Below are 24657 nucleotides of genomic sequence, written 5' to 3'. Positions count from 1 at the left end.
GTAAAATCGCGTATTAATCTACATAATAATATTAATTTTTTCATATATAAAATTTAAATTAATATTATTTTTAATAAAATTTATTTTTTAACCAATCATATTAAATTAATACACATATTAATATATACAGTTATACTTATAACTACATTTTCCTCTCTTAAATACAATGATAGACATTTTCCTCTCTTAAATACAATGATAGAGAGCTTTAGCTCTGTTACTTTTTATCAAACCGTACAGATCTCGACGATCCCAAACTGAACATCTCGGTATAGCATTCCCTTTTGAATGAAAGAGAAGATAGAACAGATACAGAAGACTTGCAGTAAACCAACCGAAAATAAGAAAAGAGATTTTCTGTTCATGGAACAGCGGGATTCCAGCAGTATGTACTTCTCGTGAATTTTCTTTTTGGTAATCTCCATCATAAAGGTGAACAAATCTATTTATTTGTTATAAGTAGTTAATTTAATTACTAAAATCTCAGTTTCATTATGAATTTGTGTAATTCTTATACTGCTTCTTGCTGATTTATAATCTCTCTGTCTCTGTGTGTAATTGTGGGAGAACTAGCCATACAGTTTATCCTTTTGAATCGTAAGATAGTTGAAGAAGCATTCTTCTATGGTTTCTTTGTAGCTTAGCGACCATCTTCTCCAAGTTGAAATTACATTGTGATCTGTTTTCTTTCTTTCCGAACATCCAAACACACCAAATTGCTTTTGTGAATAATTTTCTGGCAGACTAGTTTTCTATCTGGAATAAGGTTTTTTTTTTTTTTTTTTGGACTTTTACGTTTTTTAATGTTTTTATCAGGAAAATATTATGGGAAAGCCTTCAAAGCGGTCGGGTCGGGTGTGTATTTCTCACCTACCAGTAAAAATTCAACACAGTTGATTTATCGTATTTATGGTGGATGTGCATCCAGTTAAACCCCCTCTTCCTTCTGCCTTCTCTCTTCCAGTATCTTCATCTTCTCCCTCCTCCTCGTATTCTTTCTCTACCAACCAGCCTTTTGCTGAAGCAGATCTACAGCACATAAGCAACAGAGCATTTGGCGAAGGAGCAACAGATGCAACAATAGATACATCATCAGTGATTTTCTCCCTTGCTCCCTTCCGCTCTCTCTCTCCTCAGTGATTTTCGTCCCTCTCTCTCTCCTCAAAGCAACGGCTATTTTCGTCCTTTATTTTAAAAAAAAAACCTAAAACCAATATTGCTCAATATCCATTTCTATGAAATACTGATAGTCTGAACTCTGAAAGCTTAAATCAAGAAACAAACAGGTGGCAATTACTTCTTTACGAAACTAGAAAATTCAAACAATATTCCATCCACCAACCTTAATAAACAAAAACGATTTGGCTTCAAAATATGACATAAATTTATCTGATAAAAAGAAGTATCTGCATAACTCAGTCATATACCCAATCGGGCATTGTACACAACCTGAGAGCTCATATATTGCTGGGGTACAAGAAAACCCTAACTCTAGCCTCCATGGATTTCGGTGGAAGAATCGATTTCAAATGTAAATACCACCACCTCTCGTCGATGCCTACAGCGCTCTCGGTCCTTGAGAGAAACAGAGCGACGGAGGGTGGGATAAATCAGAACTGTAAAAAAAAATAAGAGAAAAGCTGGGGAGCGGTCCGGCTGCTCTCCCTCGTTAAGCAGCCCTCCAACTGTTGTACGCCACGTAAGCAGTGTAGTGTTTTTAAGCTACACTTACATACACTTGATCATAGACCCACAAATACTGTCCCCTTCCTCACTCCTTCGTCTTCCATACCATCCCAACTAAACGAAATCCCACCCCATTCTCATCTCCTACGGCACTCGACCCAGACAGTGGCAAGGACGGAGCTTGACCACTATACGAGATGTAAAATCAAATCTTCAATCAACGTTATTTCATTCAAGATATTATAATGAAGCATATTTTGGAAGCCAATCTACAAATGCCAGCCGATTGTATCATCAACAAAATCAAAACTTCCATGCAAGTCCAGACACGATCCCATGGCATACAATCAACAAATTAATCTTATGAAAAAAAAAAAAAAAAAACCCAAAACCACAGAAAGACTCCGGAAGGTAGAGGAAATGAAGGAGATTCACTCGAAGCTCGGACTGACGGCGTTTTCTAGAAGGTCCTTTTCAGTAGCTGATCAAAAACTCGGGGCTTTGTAAAGCTTAAATTCATAGTGCTTAAGCTCCGAAACGACGACGAAGACGCAAATGGCTGCCTCCTAAAGCTCTCTCATACTCTCTCTCTCTCTCTCTAAAGACTTGCAGAAGAGTGAGAAAGTTCAGATTTTTACTTAAAAGAGAAAACCTGCGGTGATTCTATGCGGTGAGTTCTACACAGTCTATTGTGTTTTTTCCTAGGTGTAATCGTGTCAATGGAGGGCTGTTTTTCTATCTATAACAGCCCAACTGTCCTGCAGTTGTGATTTACTCATTTCTTACTTGGCAAGTTGTGATTTGTTGGTGTAAATTGACACTAGTTACCCAACCGGCCTGAAGTTGCACTCAAATATTACTACTAAAGATAGAGAATAATAGGGATACTCAAAATCGTAATTCATTTTTGCTCGTTCTCTCTATAGTCGAATGCTCTCAGCCAAATTCTAAAAATCTCCTCGTCTCCGTCCAAAGGGGGGAGCCTCCTTCTCCCGTCTTGCCCTTTCCGCCCTGGCCAGAGAGGAGGCAACCCATGCATGCACCATTAGGCCACTCAATTGCCTATTACATATATCATAATATTAAAATCTGACTCCGATTCCGAACTTCGATTTTTTAGACTCTGAGTTAGAGTCTGAGTGGACAAGTTTTTCTTTGTTTTCCAACCATAACATAGAGATTTGCCAATATACTACTTTCTAGCCATCCACGACTGCCACACACCACACCACAAGACTCTCTAACTGCCGATCCTTTGGCTGACAGAAAGTAATCATAAAAAAGAATGGTGCATACATCTCACACGTGACTCAAATTGAGTGTGAAAATCAAGTGCCACCACATCATGGAGTCTTTTGTCACCTCACACAGCGCTATCTGGGTCAGCGGCCTCGAATCTAAAAACTAACCTCCTCTCTCCAAGAGTGGCTTGTGGCCTCTGTGCACCTCCACAGTCACTGACAGTCATATGTCTACTATTCAAACCATCTGCCACTTGCTATTTTCCTATATTCTCACTTCTCCTAACCAATGATCGAGAAAAAGAGATAGTGAAAGTCATAGTATTGCAATCCGTTTTTCTAACTGTACCAAAACCGCTTCAAGTGGCCCCTTTGTGGGAAATGGGTAAAATTCAAGTCATTGCCTCCAGATCTTTTTTTTTTCTTCTTTTTCTTGCGTTGTATTAGCTGATTTGGGATGATTGTTGGATATTAAGAAGGTAAGAAGGCAAACAAATCAAACGTTTGCTATTCATCTCTTCTTCCTTTTCTTCCTTCATAACAATGAAACTGTTGGTATTCAGTATATTTGTTAGGGATAATGCTATACACAACCGGCCCGCGGCACCCCTGCGGCAACGGGTCCGACGTGGCGAAAATGTTGAACGAGGTCGTTTCTTTGCAGCTCGAAGATAGAAGGGGCTCTGGTGGCCTCCATCCCCTGGGGGCCCATGAAGTCCATCTTTTCTCTTTCTATTCTCTCCACCTTCGTCTTTTCCATCCCCACGATTACCTTTCGTCTTCTCCACGATATCAACTCCTCATGAAGCCGCAGACCTCTCTTCGTCTTCTCCACATTCAGCTTTTGAATGAGCTCCATTTTTTTTTCACACTTAGATTTCCCTCTCCGATTTTCGTTTCCATCACTTCCCACAAATTATTTCCTCTTACATTCCCTCCCATCAATTTTTCCAAACAAAGCCCATACAATGATTGAAAAAGGAGAACCCATCGGGATGGCTCTCGATACTCGATGGAAATTTGACCCCGGGGTAATCAATCTTCAGTTTCTCAACTTCTCACTGCCTCTATCTCTCCAGCCATACGATTTCTCTGCTTCTCATCTCCTCAAGCGATTTTCGGGCATATGAGAAAGGGGATCACTCAGATTCATTTATTTGCCTACACTTTCTTGAGAAACAAACATATATTTTCCAAACTTTTCAATTCTTTCCTGATGGAGTATACATTCGTTTCCCCACTGTTTCTCACATATTTGATTGTCACTTGATATTTCCTTACGGCCATGTCCAGCAAGCTCTGCAAAAGCATCAATTTTGATGAGGACGTTGCCTATGGTTTTGCAGTCCAGGCGGGCTATCTTGAGTGGTGCAGGTAAAGAGAAGGTGTAGGGGAGATTAAGGACTTGGGCAATCTTTGGTTTTAAATCTCATACGGCTTACATAGCTATTACTTACTTTGATCAGTTTCTTTCAAAGCGAGTCTTTCAAGGAAATGTTTGGGTCAAAGTAATTTTTCAGGATTGAACGTTGATTCTTCACTTCCATGTTTCCTTTGCCCCAAAACCGAAACCAACCAACTGCAACGGCGAACCAAGTAATCGGTACAACCTTCGAAGCTATAGAAGCAAAATCAGGAACATGTTTTGGATTCTCAAAGGCAACACAAACAGAATCGAAACCATGTTACCAAAAATTTTTTAAAACGAAATTTGAAGAAATGTGAAAAGAATGTCAAACTAGGAGAACAACAGGAAGGGAAAAAAAAGGCACTCTTTGAAGAACCGGATCACAGTGGACCTCTCATGGTGACCGTAGACCTCTCTCTCACCAACGACGACAACCGTGACTCAGATATCTACACTTTGTGACGAAGGCGATCGCAATAACCGGAATCCTTCACCAACGACGGTGACCAAAGATGAAATACTTCACAGGAGCTTCACAGGAACTCTCTGGTTTTTCTCTCAGTGAGAAAACAAAGACCCATTTCGATTTCCCTCCTTTCGACTATTTCATGTTTTTTTTCTTTAATATCGGCTGATGTGGCAAGCCGATGCCGCAGGGGTGCCGCAAGCTGGTTGTTTATAGAATTACAAATTTAGACACCCAATATTTGTTAGCATATGTAAATAATGTTTAGAGAAATTATATTTGTAGTTATAGAATGCGCAAACGCGTTGCACTCCTTTTGAAACAAGTGAATAAATATGAGATTCATATAAAAAATAATTTTTTAATAATAGACCCTGCTATTTTTCAAAAGGAATGCGTGGTGTTTGTACAACCTATGATTGTATCTACCATTACTTTGTTTTTATTAGCATAATTTGATAATGCTTAACCAGTGCTCTTATCCCAAATCTGCAGATCACTACATCTCCGTTCGTTGTATCTGTGTGTGGAAAAGAGAGAGAGGCAGAGAGAACTTTATAGAAAATGGAGACGAAACATTTCAGCCACAATCATCCCTTAGTCTTTGTCGAAGCATTGGAAGGTGATGGAGAAAAGGAAGTAGTTTGCTCAGGCTGCAAGGAATCCTTGGTGGGTCTCGGTTACAAATGCTCCACTGTATGTGATTTTTTCCTGCATAAATCCTGCTATGAACTGCCCCATGAAATACAACACCCCATGCACCCAAACCACACCCTTGTTCTCGAACAACCATCAAAAGATATAAGAAGGTCTAGATATTGTGTTGCATGCCTCGAGTCTTGCAAAAACTTCTATTACCATTGCAATAGCTGCTCTTTTGCCCTTGACATCAAATGTGCTTCTCGCTGGAGAATCAATAATACTGGGGACGATCATCCTCAACACACGTTTACCCCCATCTTTAAGCAGATTCAGTTCACTTGTGAAGCCTGTGGTGTGGAAAGCAAGGACATTGCTAGCATGTGTAGCATCTGCCAGTTCTTGATTCATACCAAATGTGCTCACTTTCCACGAAAGGTCAAGATTTTTGCTCATGATCACTCCCTCACTCACGCTTTTTCTCTATGCCAAGTTAAGAAGCCAGACGACGTATTTTGTAAACTTTGCCGCAAAAAGATGGACACGAAGTACTCGGCTTATTATTGTGATCAAGGATGTGATTATGTGGCCCACTTGACTTGCGCTTACGATTTGCAGGCGTCGTGCCCCGTAGACTCCAGTAATATAACTCTTGATTCGCAATTTCATGAGCAGATAAACCTACAAGATGAGGGTGAAACGGTACTTGGGGAGATCAAACATTGCAGTGATCATCAACGTCATAGCTTATGTCTCAGCATGAATAAAGAACTCGACGATAAGTTTTGTGAAGGGTGTAGGCAACTGATATTATTGGACACCTCTTTTTACAATTGTGAGCAGTGCAACATCTTCCTTCACGAAACATGTGCTAAACTACCCAAAAAGAAGCGGCACTTGCTTCACCAACACCCTCTCACCCTCGTCTCAAGGGGTGATTGCGTGTTCTATTGCAGAGCTTGTGAATGCTATCGCAAGGGCTTTAGCTACACATGTGATGAGTGTAATTCCTTCAGCTTCGATGTTCAATGTAGTTCACTCCCGGAAACCTTGAAACATGAAAGCCATCAACATTCCCTTCTCCTTGCTATATATTCAACGGACCAGTGCAAAGCTTGTTCCAGATTGATCAACGATGGATACTACAGGCATAGATTTGTATGTACTGAGTGCGATTTTGCCCTGTGTTTTGGATGTGCAAGTCTTCCGCTCGTAGCTAGGTATGAATATGATCTACATGATTTTCTCAAACTCACATATGGTGTCGAAGATGATTCTGGAGAATATTATTGTTTTATATGTGAGGAGAGAAGAAATCCAGACCATTGGTTCTATTATTGTGAAAAATGTGACTTCGCTGCTCATATTCGGTGCATTTTTATGCCATTGAGGAGGCCCTAGCTAGCTAGCTATGGGGATGGCTATCTTGGCTCAACTATGTTGCTAAAAGGACGTCATATATTGGTATCTTCTCCTATGCTGTGGCCAACTATCCTGGCTTGGACGTTGTTTACCTAGTTGAGATTGATTGAGTATGCCCTATTCTCTCTTTCGAGGGAAATTAATTATAAAGTGCTATAATATAGAGTTTGTCTCTCCTATATGAACAGTTTGTAAGGACTTGTTTAAATGTTATTAATGAAGTATATTAAGGTCTCTAATGCTAGTAATTATATATATATATATATATATATCAGGAACATCTCCAACTTTTCTTAACTAAATAGATATGTAGTTACTTTATTAGAAGGGAGATTGAAATTATGGGACGAACCCATGATCTGTAATCTCCATTTTAGTTAAAATTATGACAGGTTGTAACTCTTTTCATTGTAAAATAAATATGACGAGTTATATCAAGTTACATCACTTTACCATTTTTTTTCTTCTTTGTACAGATAGCATTTCTCATTGAATATTGCTCTCACTTTTTATGGCTGTCTAAGAATGTAAGCGATGAAAATCCGACACTGCTTTGCCGCATATATCCTAGTTGTCTGTCGGGAGAATTAATCAGCTAATCCCTACTGATGATTAGAGAAAACCAGATAAATATCCTACAGTTTTTATAAGTCGTACAAGCTCGTGTATTTGCACGTCTATTTGAGAAACGAAAACAAGAAAAAATCTTCACAATCTCCCAACACACCACACTCCACATTTTTTTTAATTTTTATTATTTTATTTTTTATTAAATATTTAATATATAAATAATGAATAAAAGAATTAAATTAATTTAAAAAGAATAAATTCAAAAAAAAATATTAAAAAAATATTAAAAAATTAAAAAAAAGTGGAGTGTGGTGTGTTGGTAGGTTGTGTAGCATTTCCCCGAAAACAAATAAAAGATGCCCTTGAGCATAAAATCTTGGAGTTGACTTGATGACTTATTTGGGAACACAACTGTTTTTAAATATTTTCAAATTATTTCACCATTATTCATAAACTATTTATAAAATTATTTTATTACTATTTACAAATTATTTCACTATTATTCACAAATTATCTAAAATATTCTCTCTTCTTACTTCTTTTCCTCACATATTTCATAAACTATTCATTACTCTTTTTAAATAATATATTACCATCAATATATAATTTAATCTTTTATTACCCAAAAAATTATGTTTTGAATACTTAAATAAAACCACATGATCAAGGTGCCATTTTCCATTGAATTTGAAACTTCAAAATTTTAGGATTCATATTTGGACACTCAAAACATTTAAAATTTACAGGTTACTGTTCTAAATAATGTTTCAGCAGAAATTTAGATGTAGTGTTAATCGGAGACCCGACAATTTGAATGGATTCTAGTTCTCTGTAACACTCCCTTGTATCTTACCCACTACTCCATCCTGGTGAATTCGACATGTTCAACGATCCCAACAATTCATTTTGCAGCATTTCTTCATGTCTAACATGGCAAGTAAACTCCTAAAATGAGCAAAAGATCGAAGTGTTTTTGAACGGGGTGGCAAGCAAACTCCTATAATGAACTCTGATATTATGCATCATTCTTCATAGAAAAACAATGCAACCCTGAACTCCAGCCACGCTCAATCATGCACCAGTCACCAAATATATCAATCATTCAATACCTCAAGTAATGTGTTAAAAGATTTTTACAACGAGCAGCAGTACAGTCATTCTTCAAATGATTGTTGACAACGGCAAATAAAAAAAATGCCTTGTTGGAGAAGAAAGGATCAAAAGAATCAAAATAAAACAAAAAATGGAACCCCATCTCACCATTATACAACGCCATCTATACTATTGCAAACATATAATACATGATATGTCGAAAAACTCAAATAATTATAACTTGGTGAAAGCGAGATCCTCAGAAGTCAGTTAGGTTCCCAAAGGAGCTCTGTCATCTGGTCCAGCTAGCATGATCTGGCATTTTAAGCATGTGCAATCGATTACATAAGCCATAGGGAAAAGAGAGGAGAATTTCAAACGCTTGAAAGAATTTAATCTGAGGTACAGCTTGAAAGAATTTAGTGAGTACATACATTACAGTCAAAAGCAAACCTCCGGGCCAGCATAATAGCTGCATTCCTTTGTCTATCCGATTCAAAGGCTATTACAAAGGAAAGTCCTTTCTTTGCTTGCCAAAATAATGCCTGAGCTGCAGCATTCCCAGCCCCTCTAACTCCGCATAGCTAAAGCATTAGAAAACAGTGTCAGGCAAGGTAAACCACACTCAGTCGAGGGGCCAAGGTTGAAAGAAAAATACTTTTACTTCCTAAACAAAAAATCCCAAGCCCGTTGAAGTTTCAGCCAAACTAAGGCTAGAATATATAAGGGTCTACAATAAACAAATCACAATAACAGAAAATTCAGTAAATTAGTAGCATGTGAGGGAGGAAACAACTTGAGATAATAAGAACCACCAAATGCGCATGCAAGGGGTAATATAGAAAAGAAATTATTATTTTGGAAAGTGAAGGAGAAAACAATCAAAATGAAGGATATCCCAGTCAGACTGGCTGGGAACCAAAGATGCAGGTATATAGCTCGGTTCAAGAGAAATTTTTTAATCAACGATAATTAAAGCGTAGGTACACTAGAGAGAGAGAGACGCATTAAGAATATTATTTCCTTTCATTTTAAAACTTTTTTTTATAAGTTAATTACGTAATTAGGCATAACCCAAGTACACAGGAAGTATACAAGAGGTAAACCTAATTACAAGCTAATTGCTGTGAAAATCAGCATAAATCATATTAAAACTTCAGTTCTAAAGAATAAAAGACAGCTTGCTGGATGTTATTCTTCCAAATTTTGGAGGTTGTCAAGGATGGCTCGCTCAAATTAAGGAATGGAGCTTAAATTTCGTGTGATGTTTAGAAGTTGTCAATCCAAAATAGTCAGTTTATTTTTCCATTGCATATTTCATCGGAAGCCTTGAGGAAGTGTAAGCTTTTTATCATATTTTACTATAGATATTTCAAAATGATCCAATATAGTTACCAGTAATAAATATATAAATATATATCTCTATATATTCATTGTGCTCCACTTTAACTTATCCCTCACATAACACTCCCCATCTCATTTTCCCTTTTCCATGAGTAAATGCAATGTCTACATTGCAGAGGAATCATATTTAAAGAATAAGCGACAGGAGATAAATACCAAACCCTTCTTGGCCCTTCTCAAGCCCAAAACAAATTTAAAATCAGCCATACCTGCATTGCAGAGGAATAGTATTCTTTAGCAATTGTTGTCTTTCCTTTACAGAGTTTTATCCTCATCTTTCCCACATGAAGCACATGAATGGATTCTGATGGGTAATTTGCACCATTCATTTGGGTAACAACTACCTGTAAAGTGTGAGAAACAACTGTCAAAAAATACCAGACGTCCAGGAGATAAATTAAAATCAGATATTCCCTAACATCCTCCGACAGTCAAAAAATAGACAAATAACAACTAGTGGTTTTTCTGAAACGATAAAACCAAGCAGATGACTGAAGTCAACAATATCAAATCTTACCGCATTATGGGTTTAAACCTATTTGTGCCTAATAGGGAGACGGGGCAGAGGTGGCCCCCATCACCTGGCCCATCCGCATGTCAGCCTGGCCTGTATGGTACCCTGAGCCGGGCAGGCGGGGGGTGGGTGTATCCCACCTGCCCCTTTTTACCTGCCCGCCCATATACCCTTGTACATAAAAAAGCCCCTAATCTACTGATTACAGCACTCTCATTTTTCTTTCCTCTTCATTTCTCTGCTCCTTTATTCTCCTCCTTTTTATTTCTTTCTTCGTCCTCTCTAAAGATGAGACCCACGAACATGCCCCATGGGTCTTTGATGATGAGATCTCTACTCAGTTGTAATATGAACAGGTAGAGGTAGGGAGGTGTTAAGTGGATAAAGAGCAACGCTGCCTAGGCATTTGTTTTTTTCTTTTTTTTGGGGGGGGGGGAAGGTATTAGCCTTAGTGCCTGATGGTTTAAATTATTTTTTGATGGTTTAAATCAGTGATGCTCCTGTATATAAAAAAAAGAATTGAGAGATCATGATTAAATCAATGGGTGGTCAGCCTAGTCTAAGCTCCACTCATGACTAGCAGTGCACACACTAGAAGTAGAACAGTGAACCTAGTATCATCATCAAGACAAGCAGAAAAATGATGCATATCCCCCTTAAAACTAAATCCTCGTAGTTATAACAAGAATACTGAAAAGTTACCAGATATTGAAGCTGATATACATTTAGTTATGCACAAGAAAATAAACCTGAATAGAATTAGGACAACATACATTGAATTCAACATCATGTTTCCGTACAAGTGCCTCCACATAGCTTCCCAAACCAGCAGCTGCTCAAGAAAATCAATCAGCCTTTTTTTTTTTAATTTCATTTTAACATTATAGACAAGCATACATTCATTGCAGATTATATGAGGACTACAAAGATGTCATATTAAGAATATTGAATAAATGGTGCTAAATGGAAACCCTACAAACTCATATTTTGAACCCACATAAACAATACGAATGAATACCAGCTCTAATGGTAGCTCCTCCCCTCATGGAACATGGAAGATGATAACATCATCAGTTAAAGACCCCCTAGGTGCATGTATAACTAACCAGTAAAAATAAAAAGCATCAGAGAAACAACACTTAAGAGTAAGGATCAAAACTAGACCTGGATCAATAGGACCAGCAGTTGTCAATGTGATTTGCTGTCCTTCTGAAACAATGTCAGCTTGCAAGATCCTTCCAACATCAAAAGGCTCAGGAGCATAAACTGATTTGGTAGCTCCTGAGATAGGGAAAGTTGAATCAGAAATGACCAGTTGGCAGCAAACAATTCATAAAAATTTAACATGTGGATATAAAAACTAGAAGTACATCAGGGTGGCCATTCAGAGATTTAACAAACATTCATACCATTTTCCATGCTCATTGGTTACTCATCTAAGAGATCAACAATTTGAAAAGGAAAATATTTACAACAAATGAACTCTGCAGCATAGACTTTGGCACTTGCATTACTTTACACGTCACACTAGCCCTGCCTGGGCAGAAAAGAAATGTCCGATGCAGTCCAGCTGTGAAGGTTTCCACCACAGTTTAAAAGCACCTCAAGGATACATGGAAGAAATGCGGATTCTATCATTTTGACAAAAAACATTCTAGGCTGCCTCTAGTTAATTTAAGCCCTGTTCCACCTCATCCAATATTTCAATAAGGGGGCTTGCGTCTTTCTTCACTACCAAGCTTAAGCAACTATGTTGAGAAGCAATGGGACAGCACAAGCAATTGAGAGAGCTGAGAGCTCCACCTTTATGACATTCAAAAACTAGAACTTGAATGGTCAAATTTGAGGGTAAATGGTACACAGGCATAATACCTACAAGTTAAATGTGGGAAAGTGATATTTTGAATTCAATGGAACTGAACCCAAGCTTCATTGTTTAGTTTCCCTCTATGTTGATGAATGAACTCTCCCTGCCTATGCTGGATGGGATTAATATCCTCTTTATATAGAGTTCTCTCAAGGAAATTTTCCTGTTAATGAAAACTCCTTACTAGGCCTACTACTCTATGAATTCCTTCTCCAGAATTGGTGAACAACAAAGCTCATTAAGCACTAACAAATTTACATGACTGTAACTTATGTCAAGTCTAGATCAAGCACATGGAGAGAATAGACAAGGACCAAGAGAAGACTGAGCATGGCCAACCAAGACTTTTATGCAAAACCAAAATTCCGCTTCATCAAGCTTTGTTCTGCCATATATATATTCTGTGCTAATAAGATAGGCAATTTGAGAGATTGAACTACTAAATTAATCAAATCCTTCTTAATCTTTCACTTTGAGAGACATTTTTTTAAAATAAAAAAGAAGGGGGAACTGAAGTTACAAAATTAATGCATTTAAAACACTGTCAATGGGATGTCATGACTGTTTGATATTTTTTACTTTATTTACATGTCAACTGCATCTTCTCAATGGCATGTGTCAGCTACATTGAAATACATTACAAAGCCTTCAATAGGGGTCTGTCAACCAGTCATCTCAGTTCTCAACTATGGCCACGCTTGCTGTTGTATTAGATGCCAGCATGTGACTTTTCACTACCATCACCCATCTATATGGTCTCGCCCTCGTCTAGGAGAATTGTTAATATTCAAGTCTTCAATACAATGCATACCAGGCATACAAACAAAACCATGTCAACCAAGATTCCTTTAATTTTGCCCCTACAAGGGAATAGCTAACACCAAGGTAATAGCATTTTCAGAATAACTTTCAGGTTATATTACTAAGTTCTTTCATGTAGTCTTTATAATTGTGTGAACATTTTCTTAAGGGAGTATGAGCCAAAGGACCTTCCATGACAATATTTCAGTCCTTGACCACTAGAGAACAAATGAAAATGCACAACTTATGAATATATGTTCTACATTCTCTATTTCACACAATCATTCCAATCATATACTCTTAATGACATATACTCTTAATGACAATTCAAAGACACAGCCATAAACTTTTGTTGCAAAAAGGGAAATACTGCAAAGGAAAAAGCATAAATATCTGGCATAAACTTGGAAGGTATTTTGGAATAACACAATAGAGCAATCATTGTGGTAATTTATTCATAAAGCACGGCACCAAAGTCCACAAAATGCAAAACACCAACTAATACTGCACATATACCAGATATAAGCTCCTTCTTTCCAAATTCTGCTGATACACGATACCACTGAATCGAGCATTTAAAAAGTTCTGGAGCATTATCAGAGCAAGGTTGAATCCTCAAGTATGAACCTAAAGCTTCATGCCCATCTAATTCAAATATCTGGGAACCGTTCTCCACAACCCTCTTGCTCCTTGCCAGCTGAAGAAGATATGGGGGAAACCTTAAAAGCATATATAATAAATGGAGGAACTTGAAATTCCATGCGAGGAAATTTCATTTATGCTACAGCAGCAAAGCCAACTACACACACCGCAAAGATCAACAAATCCATGGTAAAAACATGTACCAGCATACCCCAACTAAATATTTCTGTTTAGTTATGAAAATTCAGCTGAATAATTCAGTGAGTTCAGTAAATAAGAAAGAAGGGACTAAGACATAGCTAGAATTCTGAAGGGATATTTAATGCTAGGTTTTGGCCCACCTCTAATAAGTACACACAAGTAATTTTGTCTCAACAAAGCCTTTAACACAAGAATTCGGGTCATTCCTATTTCATGCATATGGTTCATGAGAAAGAGAGATGGGGAGGAGGATGAAGGGGGCAGGGAGAATATGATCTGTTTCGTCAGATCAGCTAATTCATGCAATATGTTCCTCATTTCCAGATATAAATAAGGCAAGATAAGGAACAAACAATTTTTTTTTTTTTTTAAGTAATAAGGAACAAACAAAATAATTGATGATTGACAGTAAGAACACTAAAATGACATCAAGAGCATGAGAAACACAATCATGTCACCACAATCTTCCAATAGGATAAACTCCAGCTCCTTATTAACATTTATTGCAACTCTTTGCCTAAAAAACATGCATACATTAATTGTTCAAGCTTTGAAGTTAAGAACCCACACCAAAGGACATTAATATGAACTAACTTTATAATCATATCATGAACTCCAAAGATGCATGCACTTGGCTCTCTTGGACCCTTACAGAACCTATGATGTACCATACCAATTTATTCACATTAAGCTAAGGCAATAAAAAAAATGTGGCACCTGTAAACTAAGCATATGTTAGCATAAATTAAGCCAAGAACACTTCAAAACACGTCAAATTTTACAAAACCTACAAAAATAGAGCAAAATATTTTTTGACCAGTAAATATAGTGCAAAGTAATAAACAAACCTCTTTCTGAAGCAGAAGAGAATGCTTAGACTTCTCTGCAAGCTGTGCTCTTAATGCTCGAAGCTCAAGTTCCATATCCATAACCTAGAAATTAATGCTTTATTTACTCATCATTAAGAAAAGAACATACAGTAAATATTTTTTAGATCAAAAGAGATCATGTATGTACAGAATGCAAAAACAATAGCGATGATATTCTACTTCAGCACATGGCTGGAGGATAACGAGTTTTCCTAATAAAAAGGAGGATGAGCTGTCTTTCAACTACAAAGCTCAAAGAATACCCGGGTACACTAGAAATAAAATAACTAAACAGAAAAAGAAAAAGAAAAAAAACGAGGTGGAAAAACTTGATGTCTAGACAATCTCATCTACCAGCCAGCTCTGTCTGAGTTTTGGAAATTTTTTTACAAGTCAAGGGAAACAAGAATTTTTTTTTTTTTTTTTTTTTTTGATCGGAGGTTGATCGGGAAACCTCTCCAAGGTAGGGCCCTTCGGATCCACACTTGCAGAGTAAATCCCGGTCCTGTGCACCACACCCTCGGAAGTTTTCCTACATGGAACTGATTAAATCGCTGGCTTTTCACCAGGGGATGTGCACCCATGAGGTGTTGAACCTTGGACTTTGAGGGAAGTGATGTCCCAAGACCAAGGCCTTCACCACTTGGGCCAACCCCTTGAGGTTTCAAGGGAAACAAGAAATCCCCATAGCTAAAATCAAAATCAATAAGCTCACAGCTATAGTCCTCGAAGTTCCATCCACCCTAGAGAGTCATTCCAGCCTAAGAATATTTCTTGTTTTTTTATAAGTAATCAAGAGTTTTATGGATGAAGGCCATAGGCATAATTTGTGTACAGACACATACCTCATAAACTTGACCCATGACAAAAGCTGTCAGATAATTATGTCCATTGTTAAAGGAGCATGCAGTGGTGTTCTAATTATGTTCAATAAAAAGGTGGTGGAAAGGTTGGAGGAATCTGTGGATGATTTCACTGTGGCTTGCTCCTTTGTTTTTTTTTTTTTTTTTTTTTTGATAAGTAAACGGTAGTATTAATAATAATAGGCGTAGCCCAAGTACACAAGAAGGTATACAAGTGCTCCGTGAATGTAGAAGACGGTTTCCAATGGGCATTCGTAGGAGTCTACGGCCCTAATAGTGATTCAGAAAGAAGGTCATTGTGGGAAGAATTGGAGACTTCTTAGTTGGTGGGAGTTACCAAGTTGGATAGGGGGTGACTTCAATGTATCTCGTTTCCCAAGCGAAAGGTCAGGTACATCCTATATTGCGCTAGCTATGAGGGAGTCTTCTGATTTCATTTCAAAATAGGCGGTCATGGACATTTGATTAACAGGAGGTACATATACTTGGTCCAACAACAATGAACTCCCATCCTGGTCGAGAATTGATAGATTTTTTGCTAACTCTAGAATAGGAGTTAAATTTTCCAGATGTAACCCAAAGAAGATTACCTAGGGTATGCTTTGATCATTTTCCTATCATCTTATATTGTGGAGGCATACAAGGGGGCAGAAGGTATTTTAAATTCGAAATATGCGGCTTAAATCTGAAGGTTTTGTAGACAAGGTTCGACAATGGTGGTCTTCTTATGATTTCCAAGGCTCTCCAAGCTTCATAATGGCAAGAAAGTTAAAAGTGCTTAAACATGATTTGAAACAATGAAATTAACAAGTGTTTGGCAATGTGATTCTACAGAGAGGGGTCCCTCTTAGAGGAATTACAAGGTCTGGAGGGCGAGGAGGAGGCAAGAACTCTTTGAATCCGAGAGAGCTCGCAAGAGCCAGGTCATCTCAAAACTTGAAAGAGTAATATTAACTGAAGAGATCTCATGGAGACAAAAATCATGGATATTATGGCTTAAGAAATGAGACAAGTGTACGAAATTCTTCCATAGGGTGGCTAATTCACATCAAAAGAACATCACTATTGATATGTTGATGGTAGATGAAGCAATTTCCTCAAATCAGTTAGTTGTCAAGAACTTCATTGCATGGTGTTACGAACATCTCCTATCCGAACAACAAACATGGAGATGACAATAAATGGTTTGGCTTTTTTAGCATTAGATCAACACTGTGCAGGGTGGCTCGAGAGGCCCTTTGAAGAAGATAAAGTAAGCAAAGTAATAAGGAGTATGGCTAGTGACAAGACTCTAGGCCTTGACGGTTTTACCGTAGGCTTTTTCCAAACCTGTTGGGAAGTAATAAAAGGCGACCTTATGCGGGGTTTTCAAGAGCTCCACAATAATGCCAGGTTTGAAAAAAGTCTCAACGCTACATTTTTAGCACTCATTCCCAAAAAGGTGGGGTCCGTGAATATTCGAGATTTTATCGTCTCATTAGCCTCATGAATGGGGTCTACAATGTTCTCTCCAAACTCCAAAGTGCTAGCGAATCAATTGAGTACAGTGATGGAGAAGTTAATTTCAAAGCCGCAAAATGCATTTGTCAAAAGCAGACAAATTCTAGATTCGGTTATAATTACAAATGAAGCGTTAGACAGTTGACTCAAATCTCAAGAACCTGGGTTACTTTGCAAATTAGACATGCAAAAAGCCTATGATCACATCAATTGAAAGTTTTTACTTTATTTACTTGCAAGATGTGGCTTTAGTGAGAAATGGCTTAATTGGATCGAATTTTGCATCTCAATAGTCCACTTTTCTATCTTGGTGAACGATTCACCGGTGGGTTTCTTTGACTTCTCCCAAGGTTTGAGATAGGGGGATCTGCTCTCCCCTTTACTCTTTTTGTTCATCATGGAAGCACTCAGTAAGATGATTGTTGGCCTTGTGAAAGGTGGTTTCTTCTATGGTTTCTCTGCAAGGAATGGTATTTATGGCTACTTATCAAAAAAAAGGAAGGGGGAGGGGGGGTGGGATTGGTATTTATGGCTGGCTTTATTGATATTTCTCACCTACTTTTTGTTGATGATACTCTCATTACCCCATATGATAAAGATAAGGGTAGGTGGTGTATGAGATCCTACATTACTTGGGAATGAGAAGTTCTTGCTCTTTATAAGGTTCCAATTGGGCTCTAATTGTATCATTGACTAATCATTTTGGAGTATAAACCATGTGATTTGGGCTTTCCATTAGGGCATTACAAATGGTATTAGAGCTAGGTTCCCAACCAGAAATGTGAGATTTGAACCGTGCTAACTACGAAGGATAAGCCCAATGAGGATGTTGAAAATTTAAGAGGGGACATTGTGATACCATATGATAAGGATGATAGTAGGTGGCGTATGAGATCTCACATTGCTTAGGAAGGATAAGTTATTTCTCTTTATAAGGTTCCAATAGGACTCCAACTGTATCATTGACTAGTCATTTTGGAGTATAAACCATGTGGTTTAGGCCTTTGATTGGAGCTTTATAAATAGATCAGAGTCTATCCCAACCAAAATTGTGGAACTTGAGCTGTGTCACCTACAACAGATAGACCCAATGAGGACATTGGGTATTTAAAGGGGGAGATTGTGTTGCCCCATATGATAAAGATAAGGGTAGATGGTGTATGAGATCCCACATTGCTTAGGAAGGAAAAGTTCTTGCTTTTTATAAGGTTCCAATGGGGCTCCAATTGTATCATTGACTAGTCCTTTTGGAGTATAGGCTATGGTTTGGACCTTCCATTAAGGCATTACATTTTTATGGAATAAATAGCAGGCATATCCAATATTTGAGGGTCTATTTCTCTATTTTGAATGATGTACGTGGTCCATATGGGGTGGGTTTGTGAAAATACATTAGAAAAGGTTGGGATACCTTCAAAAGACATGCTTATATCGTAGTGAGCGATGGCTCTTGTGTCAAATTTTGGTTTCACAAATGTTGTGGTGAACAAAGCCTCCAAAACACTTTCCCTACCATATTTGAGCTCGCTCGAGCAAAGGATGCAGCAATACCGGACCTCTTGGCCTTTTCTAATGGCATCCCTCAATGGCATATTGATTTCACTAAGGTAGCCCAAGACTAGGAGTTGTAGGCTACAAAGTTCTACGAGGTACTATATTTCGTAAGCATGACTGAGGGTACAAAGATAAGATGATCTGGAGCCCTTCCCAGAAAGGTAAATTCACTATCCGATCATTTCACAAAGTTTTAACGAGTCCAAGCATGGCCACATTCCCATGGAAGTGTATTTGGAGGACGAAAGCTCCTTCAAAAGCAACTTTTCTTATTTAGATAGAATCTTTGGACAAAATACTTACCACAAATAATTTAAGGAAACGTTGGGTAATGGTGTTGGACTAGTGTTGCATGTGTAAGAAGAATCATGAATCATTTGGTCATCTACTTTTACATTGCAAGGTGGCTGAGACCATGTGGGATGATTTTTTTTTTTTTTTTTGTTTTGGTAGGAATTGGATTATCATGGGTCATGCCTCTTTGATTGGTAGATTTTCTAGGAGCCCTCTGAGGTAATTCACAAGTCGCTGCAATCTAGAAAATGGTTCCTATATGTATGTGTTGGTTTATTTGGCGGGAGCGAAATGATAGAAGCTTCGAAAACCAAAAGAGAACAATGGAGGAGCTGGAAGTTTTCTTCTTTAAAACACTCTTATTATGGGTGGGGTCATTGTTTGTAACGGACTAAATGTCCATGACTTTTTACTGTCAGTAGTAAACTCTAGTCATGAACTTCTCGTGTATACTTCTTGTATGCATGGGCTTTGCCTATTTTATGAATAAAACTCGATCATAAAAAAATTATGTCCATTGTTGGACTTTATATTTAGTAATGGGAGAATCTTACATTTTTGCACTCCTGAACTACCACAATTTTTTCAGTTTACCCTCTAATTACCAGAACTGCAATTGGCACCTTAACCTACTAAATTTTGAAAATTTGCACCATCAGTTAAGATTAGATCATTAATATTGTGCCACATCCTTTTTTTATTGATCTTAATGGTCAAATTGGAGATAATGGGTGCAATTGAAAATGGTAGTTTAGGAAGTTAATTAGCATTTTTAGTAGTTTTAATTATTTCTATTGAAGCATAGAGACATTAAACAATTAAAACATATTTGGATGACCTGAATAGCTGGACAAAGCAAACATGTGAAACACTTTTTCTTTTATAATTAAACAACATGTGAAACAATTAAATCAGACTTGGATGAAAACAACGTAAAGATGAACAGATTAACAGAGGAAACAATGTAGAACTCCACATATGATCATGTTACAGAAAAAACTATGAAAACTTCACAAAACTTTGACAGCACACATGTTCACACATGCCCAAAGGGAAGAAATCTTAAGGGAATTTTTTATTACAAGATAAGCATATAATTAAGACCAGAGATCCAGTGTACACCTTGCTTGGCTGATGCAGCATTATAATTCGTCTAGCCTCTTGAACCTCCTTCATCAATTCTTCCAAGTCCTAAAAGTCCCAAATAAAAAAGTACGTGTTCAAAAGATAAAAGAGTAATCATACAGGCACGACCTCATATACAACTCTTTTAACAACTCTGTTTTAAATAAAGGGCAGTTATGTAAAATTTGAGATTCAAATGAAAAAACTTCATACTTCTGATGAAGTGGCACTATCATATTGGTTGGTTCCTTGATGGGTGTAAAATAGTTGTATGAATATCATTATTTTAAAAAAAAATAGATAATAAAGTAGGTATGTCATATCAGTGATGCTCCAATCACTACACTGCCAAGTTTCAAACACGAGGCACCACTAAAGAGTACATAAACCACAATGCAACTATCTAGGAATATCCACCCTCAACCATTAAAGTCACCAATCCAGTAAGCATAGACTTACATTAAGCAATAAAGGACAAGCATGAACATATGTATGTATAGACGCAAAAAGATTAAGGCCTGGTTTGGATAGCAAAGTTGTAATGATCATGAATATTAGCTATGCAGAACAGGAGCGATTCCAGTCTTTTCAAATTAACAAAACCCAACTCAAATACTACATTAGGGCTGCAGCAGCCAAGCACTCTTGAAAATATATGAAGGACACGTACCTGCTTTCCAGAAGCCCGAGACAAACGTTCTTGTTCCTGAAGAGCCCCTTCTACTCTCTGTACTGTTGCTCTGGCAGTTTCAATTTCAGCACGAGCAAAAGCTCTTTCCTCATCAACCAGTTTTTTAGCATCTTCTGAAGCCTAAAACAAAAAACAAATGCAATAAAAAACAGTGAGAGAGAGAGAGAGAGAGAGAGAGAGAGAGAGAGAGAGAGAGAGAGAGAGAGAGAGAGAGAGAGAGAGAGAGAGCAGGTTTTGTGTGGTATCGTAAGGAACACAAGACCAGAGCAAGCTGGGGAAAAGTTTCCAAAGAAAAAAGGGTTTCCAGAGGTGCCATGAGGTAGGACATAGCTTTCCTCCCACTCCTGTACTGGGTACTTGATTTGGAGGCAAGAAATGTGTGGAACATGAAGAAGGAAAATAACATAAATAGGGTAGAGAACTAAGCTTTCTCCCCTATTTTTCATATCTATAATGCAATCTTGCCATTAACTTTACATTAAAAATTGCAAAGATTCATGTCTCACTAAATAATGCATTGGTAAACGTTGCAGAACAAAGTAAACAGGCATGTTATGCGTTACTTTTAGCATGGGCAAATATCTTGAGCGCCTATAAAAGAAAATCTGGAGTAGATAAAGGGATGGATTGAGTAATAAAGAGGTGAAACATTTAAGAAACAAGATGATCTAGAGAGAGATAGAGAGTGAGAGCATGGCAGTTGCAAGTTATTACATATTAGGATCCGCCACGAGAACACATTCTTGACAGAACTATCGTATCAGGTACTGTAAGGTATTGCTTCCTGTTAGCTATAGTGAAAATAATCAAACTTATTTAACTGGGTAAAGAAACAGCTTCCCATCTTTCCTTTGTCCAAACTTAAAACATCAATAGCCTTACTAACTCTAAGATGATTGGATAAATCACTACCTATCAAGTGCATCCCAGTCCCAATGATACAACTTCCAAGGGATTTGATAATTGATAATAGCCATCAAAACATCATCTAAATCAGTTCAGTATATTTGTATAAAAATTGCATATTCTCAACCTATAAAAAATAATTTTTTAATAGCTACACACAAGCATTAATGCAATGAATTTTTAATTCCTTTAGTCATTACAATGCATTGGAATTGTATCAGTTTTCAAAAGAATTTTCTAATGAAAATCATGATGCTGTCAAAAGTTGTATCACCCATGTCACCTGCTTAAGAAAATTTGCTAGTTTCTTCACTTCTGCCTTCTCTTGTAGCAACTCTCCTTCTCTTTGAGTCAGCTGAACTGCTAAAGCTTCTACCTACACGAAGTGACAACAGTTTGGCAGCCATTACTTGCTTCACTTGGAAATAGAATTGATAGAATTAATACTTAACCAAAAAGGAGTTAATACGAACAAAAATCCTAAACAACCAAAATATCCATTATAGGGGAGAAATAAAAGCATCAATTCAAGGACAACCCCAGCTTTCTATTATATGGAAATATTATCAACAATATATACTCTACCACAAGTACATATAGCTGACACTAAGAGTGAAATATGCTTATGGGACCGGGCCGAGAACAATTACCAACCAATGCCAAGCGGATAAACAACAATTGAATTTCTCAAGCAAGAAGCAAAAGGTAAAACATTCTGCAGCTGCAGTTTCTAACATATTAGAACACAAAAGATTAAACAGTGGAAAAAGTATATATTTTCCTCAAAAGAGCAAAAACGGGCCATACACATCTTATATAATAATGAATAATGAAAAAGGATAAAAAAAAAATTATGTTTCATTTCATGATTGTACTGTTACATTTACAAAATTACTTTAATAAGGAACTCAAAACAAAACGATGAGCTGTCTTCTCGCGTATTCTTCATACTGCATTTGCAATTGTATTTTAGTTACATTTCAAGTTCAGTAACCGACTAAAAGTGTTAGATTTAAGGCATAGGAATGCTGAAAGGGAAAAAAAGAACTCAAATAAAAGGAGCATGTTATAGGAACTAACCATAGAGATAGCTTCCTCTACATCATCCTTGTTTCTACCAGCCACACGCCCCTTTAGGGATTCCAGTGCATCTCTAAGCTTCTTCAGAAGAACGTGTTTCTCCAATGAAGCTGCCTCCCTCAGTCTATTCTGAAGTCCACAAATGACTAGCTTATAAGTTCTCTCTGTATCGTCCATTCTTCTCAGAAAAAATTGCTTATAGTTCTTCCCAATTGGATACAAAAGCAACATAAGAACGAAGCATTGTCACATGAAACAAACCAACAATATTCCAAGCTGTCTAAACCCTCTACGATATACAAAATACAATAGATTAATCTGCGCATCTTATATTTTTCAAAAATTGAATTACTCAAAATTTAGTCTTCTTTCAACTGAGCGTGGTAACTCTAATTGGCACATCTTAACTGAGTTGATTAAATTTTCCAAAACCTTAATAACAGAACCAAACTTTCCACGACCTTAGTTTACTCAGTGACAAAAGATCAGCCAAAAGAAGTAACAAATAAAATCAAAGAAAAACGTATTGAGAAACGAAAATTAAAAATGAAATCCTAGGAAAATTGACAAGTCACGAATAAGCACAAACGGAACATTATTTCCTAGCATAAGAGAGCATAAAAATTGTAAATAAAACTTAACCTCTTCAGACAACTTAGCAGCAGCAGCCAACCCCTTCTCAAATTTACTCGCGAGGTCACGAACCGAGAGGCGATTCTGTTGTTCCAACAGTTGTGCAGTCTCACGGGCGACAACTTCCTTCATGGATAGTACTTTAGGGTCATCCTTCGACTCCACAATCTGATTGTTAGCTCCAATTTTGTAATTTGGAAAACGACTGGAATTAAATATCACATCCGCAGATACTGCCGGGACGGCATCTTTTTGCATCGTGTCACCAAAATCACGGCTCACCCTCGTCATAATGACAGACCAACTACTCTGTTAACCAACAAAAGTAAGCTTCCTGGAAAAAAGAGTAAAGAACAAACTAACTGTAAAAAGACCTCTCAACCTCGCCAATGAGCTGAGCTCTAGCGAAAAACGGAAACTCAATTTATTGTAATAAAAAATTGGATGTGGAGGGTGAGGTCAGTTCGAAAATGTTTTTATTCTAAAATTTTAAAATATATGATCTTCGAAAAAGATGAAACCTTTGCATAAACGGCTTACAATCATTTCCTGAAATTTTTTTTTGTCAAAAACACAACAAACCAGACAACTCACACCGATCACTGCTGATTCGAGCAGTAGTATAAAAATCCATATAATATGCAAAGCCTGGAGAAATCAGACCGGATACACAGAAAAAGCAAGGAACAAGAATATCAAATGCAATTGCCAATTACCCATTTCAGCTTTGAACTCAAAACAAGCGGTAAGACAAAGGAAATGAAAAACCCTAGTTCTTCGAATTCCTTTTTTTCCTTTTACTATATTTCACAGAGAGAGAGAGAGAGAGAGAGAGGAACAAAAGTTAACAATGGAGACAAAAAGGGAGACTTGGACTCACAGATGATGAAAAATAAGTGGGAAGAAGTAAATAATGGAGAGCTTAGGATTGAAGATTCTTCGTTGGATCAGATGCACGGCAGAGCCCTTCGACTCGATCATCCACTAGACATGATGAAGGAGCGAGCGAGCGAGAGAGAGAGAGAGAGAGAGAGAGAGTCTGTAGGAAGAGAATATGCAAACAAAGAAAGATAGACAGAGAAGGGCGTTGGGTTGTTGCTTTTTGAAAAAGCAAGAGAGAGAGAGAGAGAGAGAGAGAGAGAGAGTCTATGAAGAATTCTTTCTATGAAAAATACATATGATAATGGTG

At 37.4% G+C, this 24657-nt stretch overlaps 2 protein-coding genes across 6 annotated transcripts; one reads left to right on the top strand and one right to left on the bottom strand.

Annotated features, from left to right (window-relative positions):
• Positions 1-202: 202 nt before the first annotated feature.
• LOC122293375 lies at positions 203-7101 on the top strand. Of its 2 annotated transcripts, none has more exons than XM_043101931.1 (2): positions 203-385; positions 5297-7101. In XM_043101931.1, exon 2 carries the CDS (start codon positions 5366-5368, stop codon positions 6839-6841), a length of 1476 nt encoding a protein of 491 aa, XP_042957865.1. In that variant the 5' UTR covers positions 203-385; positions 5297-5365; the 3' UTR covers positions 6842-7101. The 2 variants fall into 2 exon arrangements, with proteins under 2 accessions (XP_042957865.1, XP_042957864.1); XM_043101930.1 differs by having other exon boundaries at positions 203-432.
• Positions 7102-8506: 1405 nt separating this feature from the next.
• LOC122294163 (stomatal closure-related actin-binding protein 1-like) lies at positions 8507-24657 on the bottom strand. 4 transcript variants are annotated; one of them, XM_043102664.1, is made up of 13 exons: positions 24349-24657; positions 23478-23802; positions 22836-22964; positions 22039-22131; positions 20829-20969; positions 20156-20224; positions 14802-14885; positions 13627-13807; positions 11607-11723; positions 11216-11274; positions 10138-10272; positions 8959-9108; positions 8507-8839 (listed from the first exon to the last, which is right to left on the bottom strand). In XM_043102664.1, the coding sequence occupies exons 2-13, from the start codon at positions 23757-23759 to the stop codon at positions 8795-8797; spliced, it is 1485 nt and encodes a 494-aa protein (XP_042958598.1). In that variant the 5' UTR covers positions 23760-23802; positions 24349-24657; the 3' UTR covers positions 8507-8794. The 4 variants fall into 4 exon arrangements, with proteins under 4 accessions (XP_042958598.1, XP_042958599.1, XP_042958600.1 ...); XM_043102665.1 differs by having other exon boundaries at positions 23478-23777; XM_043102666.1 differs by lacking the exon at positions 24349-24657 and adding an exon at positions 24185-24338.

This window comes from Carya illinoinensis, chromosome 14, assembly GCF_018687715.1.
Source record: "Carya illinoinensis cultivar Pawnee chromosome 14, C.illinoinensisPawnee_v1, whole genome shotgun sequence".
In the NCBI taxonomy this organism is placed as follows: domain Eukaryota; kingdom Viridiplantae; phylum Streptophyta; class Magnoliopsida; order Fagales; family Juglandaceae; genus Carya; species Carya illinoinensis.
Note: the sequence above shows the minus strand (reverse complement) of the source record. Positions and strands in the feature narration are given on the sequence as shown.

Coding starts and splice junctions, on each gene's coding strand:
- LOC122293375 (XM_043101931.1), top strand. CDS start 5,366: ATGGAGACGAAACATTTCAGCCACAATCATCCCTTAGTCTTTGTCGAA.
- LOC122294163 (XM_043102664.1), bottom strand. CDS start 23,759: ATGACGAGGGTGAGCCGTGATTTTGGTGACACGATGCAAAAAGATGCC. Junction 22,132..22,835: donor TAGAGGAAGCTATCTCTATG/GTTAGTTCCTAT, acceptor CACTTCGTGTAG/GTAGAAGCTTTAGCAGTTCA. Junction 11,724..13,626: donor AAAGAAGGAGCTTATATCTG/GTATATGTGCAG, acceptor TCCCTATCTCAG/GAGCTACCAAATCAGTTTAT.